This window comes from Priapulus caudatus, unplaced genomic scaffold (assembly GCF_000485595.1).
Source record: "Priapulus caudatus unplaced genomic scaffold, Priapulus_caudatus-5.0.1 Scaffold1050, whole genome shotgun sequence".
NCBI lineage: Eukaryota > Metazoa > Priapulida > Priapulimorpha > Priapulimorphida > Priapulidae > Priapulus > Priapulus caudatus.
This window is the reverse complement of record NW_014578111.1, coordinates 20,190-22,739: the sequence shown is the minus strand read 5'-3', so window position 1 is coordinate 22,739 and position 2,550 is coordinate 20,190. Positions and strand designations below refer to the sequence as shown.

At 46.7% G+C, this 2,550-nt stretch overlaps 1 protein-coding gene across 1 annotated transcript in view; it reads right to left on the bottom strand.

The window, feature by feature from the left end:
* The window catches only part of LOC106815143 (aminopeptidase N-like), a 26,271-nt gene that overhangs the window by 18,319 nt on the left and 5,402 nt on the right, over positions 1–2,550 (bottom strand). Inside the window, exons 8-10 of the mRNA XM_014819575.1 lie at positions 1,938–2,125; positions 1,351–1,445; positions 595–725 (exon numbers count right to left, since the gene is read on the bottom strand). Coding sequence (XP_014675061.1) covers positions 595–725; positions 1,351–1,445; positions 1,938–2,125 — 414 coding nt within the window. The remainder of the gene's footprint in view (positions 1–594; positions 726–1,350; positions 1,446–1,937; positions 2,126–2,550) is intronic.

Below are 2,550 nucleotides of genomic sequence, written 5' to 3'. Positions count from 1 at the left end.
CACACAGGTAGAGAGAACAGCTGGTTATCCACACACACCTACATACAGGTAGAGAGAACAGCTGGTTATCCACACACACCTACACACAGATAGAGAGAACAGCTAGTTATCCACACACACCTACACACAGGTAGAGAGAACAGCTGGTTATCCACACACACCTACATACAGGTAGAGAGAATAGCTAGTTATCCACACACACCTACACACAGGTAGAGAGAAATGCTGGTTATCCCCACACACCTACATACGGGTAAAGAGAACAGCGGGTTACCCCACTCCCCACACACGCACACGCACCCCATGTGTAGCTCAACCTATGCAGTCCTTCGCCCCACCAAAAAAGAGGTCTCACAGGGGGATTCTCACAAAGGGAACCTCATAGGAGCTTCATAGGAGAAGCATGGGAGTCTTGCATGAGAAACCTCAGAGAAATGCCTCATAAGAATAGCCTCTCAGAATGAAACCAACAGGCAGCGCGCCTCAAAGAAGGAACCTCGGAGAAGGAAGCTCGCAGGAAGGGCTCTCGCTCTATGGCGGAGGGCAGTGATACACGGGGTAGCGATAGATGCTGCACAAATGAGAAATTCTCACAGTGTGGTCGCGTCGGAGCTGGTCGATCAGCAAGCGCCAGTTTCTGACGTCATAGTTGACGCGGTAGTAGCCGTACACGTCCAGGTTGCCGATGACCCAGTCCTTGTCGGCCACGCTGTGGACCAGTGCCTCTGTGTGTGCGCGAGAGAGAAAGAAAAGGAGCGAGAAATAACGCGTGAAAAATAGTTTGTTACACGCCTTTTGTAGAAATTTTGTAGAATAGTGGCTCCCGCTTTATCGGGCCTCGGATAAACGGGTGCATGGCTTAACAGACGTGAGTCTTTCAAAACCACTTACGCACGTTGCTTTATCATATGTTTACTGCTTAATCGGGGCTATTATATGATCGGTACGTTTTCACGGCTCCCGACATGTCCCGATAAAGCGGGAACCAATGTAATAACAATAACAATTACGTTAACAACAACGATAACGACAACAACAACAACAATATTGCTAATAACGTGAAAAAGACGTCAAAAATATAACAACAACAACATTAACAACAAATAAAACAACAATAATGATAATGATAATGATAATGATAATGATAATGATAGTGATAGTGATAGTGATAGTGATAGTGATAGTGATAGTGATAGTGATAGTGATAGTGATAGTGATAGTGATAATGATAATGATAATGATAATGATAATGATAATGATAATGATAATGATAATAATAATGATAATGGTAATGATAATGATAATCATAAAGATAATGACAATGATAGTGATAATACAAACACAGCTTACGTGATGGCGAAGTGAGCCACACGATCGCTGGATTCGCCCAGTAGGAAGGTAGTGTGCTAGCGTCAGCTATTGTGAATGGAACCTGCCATATATAGCTGAAGCATGACAGAATAAAGTCGTACCCATGAATGCGACGGAGATACGACGGCGTGCAATAACGGGCAGCTTCTTCGTTCAATTGTTTATTAGTCATTTTTAGAAGATATAAGTGAAGAGGTGTGATGTAAATTATGGAGGAGCTTCCTTTTTCCCTCTGAGACAGATTAATGGCAACCGTCTAGAGAAATGATGCTCAAAATATGTCGGAAATACTAGACGACCACGACGCTAACGATGGCGATATCATCAACGCCAATGCATCGTCTTCACGCCACGAAATGGAAATGAGAACGAAAAATTTGGCATCTCGATCGCCCTACTGCAAACGTATTCTCACGACTTCCAACACGTCTAATGCTTACCACCACATTTCCCTTCAATTCAAACTGCCACGATTGCCATGTATATGAGTGTCATTCACTATCATAGATCAAGCGTAATTTCTTTAGAGGCCACGTTCTGTAGAAAATAAATTTCTACCGACTTACTTGAATTTGTTTTCGTATTTTGTCGATACGGTCGTGTTGGGGTCGACCAGGAAGTGCTGCTGCGTCAGAGAGATGGATTTCCGGGATCCGTAGCCGCGTGTAACCGTTACCATTGGGAAGCCCATCTGTAGAGTCCACGTATCCATCACCGTGGCAACGTCAATGTTCTTACCATCTGCCTTTGCTTGCTGAAACAAGAGAATTTCGCGCCGGCGACGTAACTGCTAGCGCTCGGTAAGAACAGCTCGTAAGACCTGAACGGACGATTCATGTCATCAAAGGTACGATAACAACATAATGATATCAGGAGCTGATGATATGTGGTGGTGGTGGTGGTAGTGGCGGTGGCGGTGGCGGTTGCGGTGGCGGTGATGATGATGATGATGATGATGATGGTGGTGGTGGTGGTGGCGGCGGTGGCGGCGGTGGCGGTGATATTGATGGTGATGGCGATGGTGATGGTGGCGGTGGCAGTGGTAGTGGTGGTGGCGGCGATGGTGGTGGTGGCGGTGGTTATGGTAGTGGTGATGATGGTGGTGGTGGTGGTGGCGGTGGTGGTGGTTGCGGCGGTGGCGGCGGCAGCGGTGGTGGTGGCGACGGCGGCGGTGGCGGC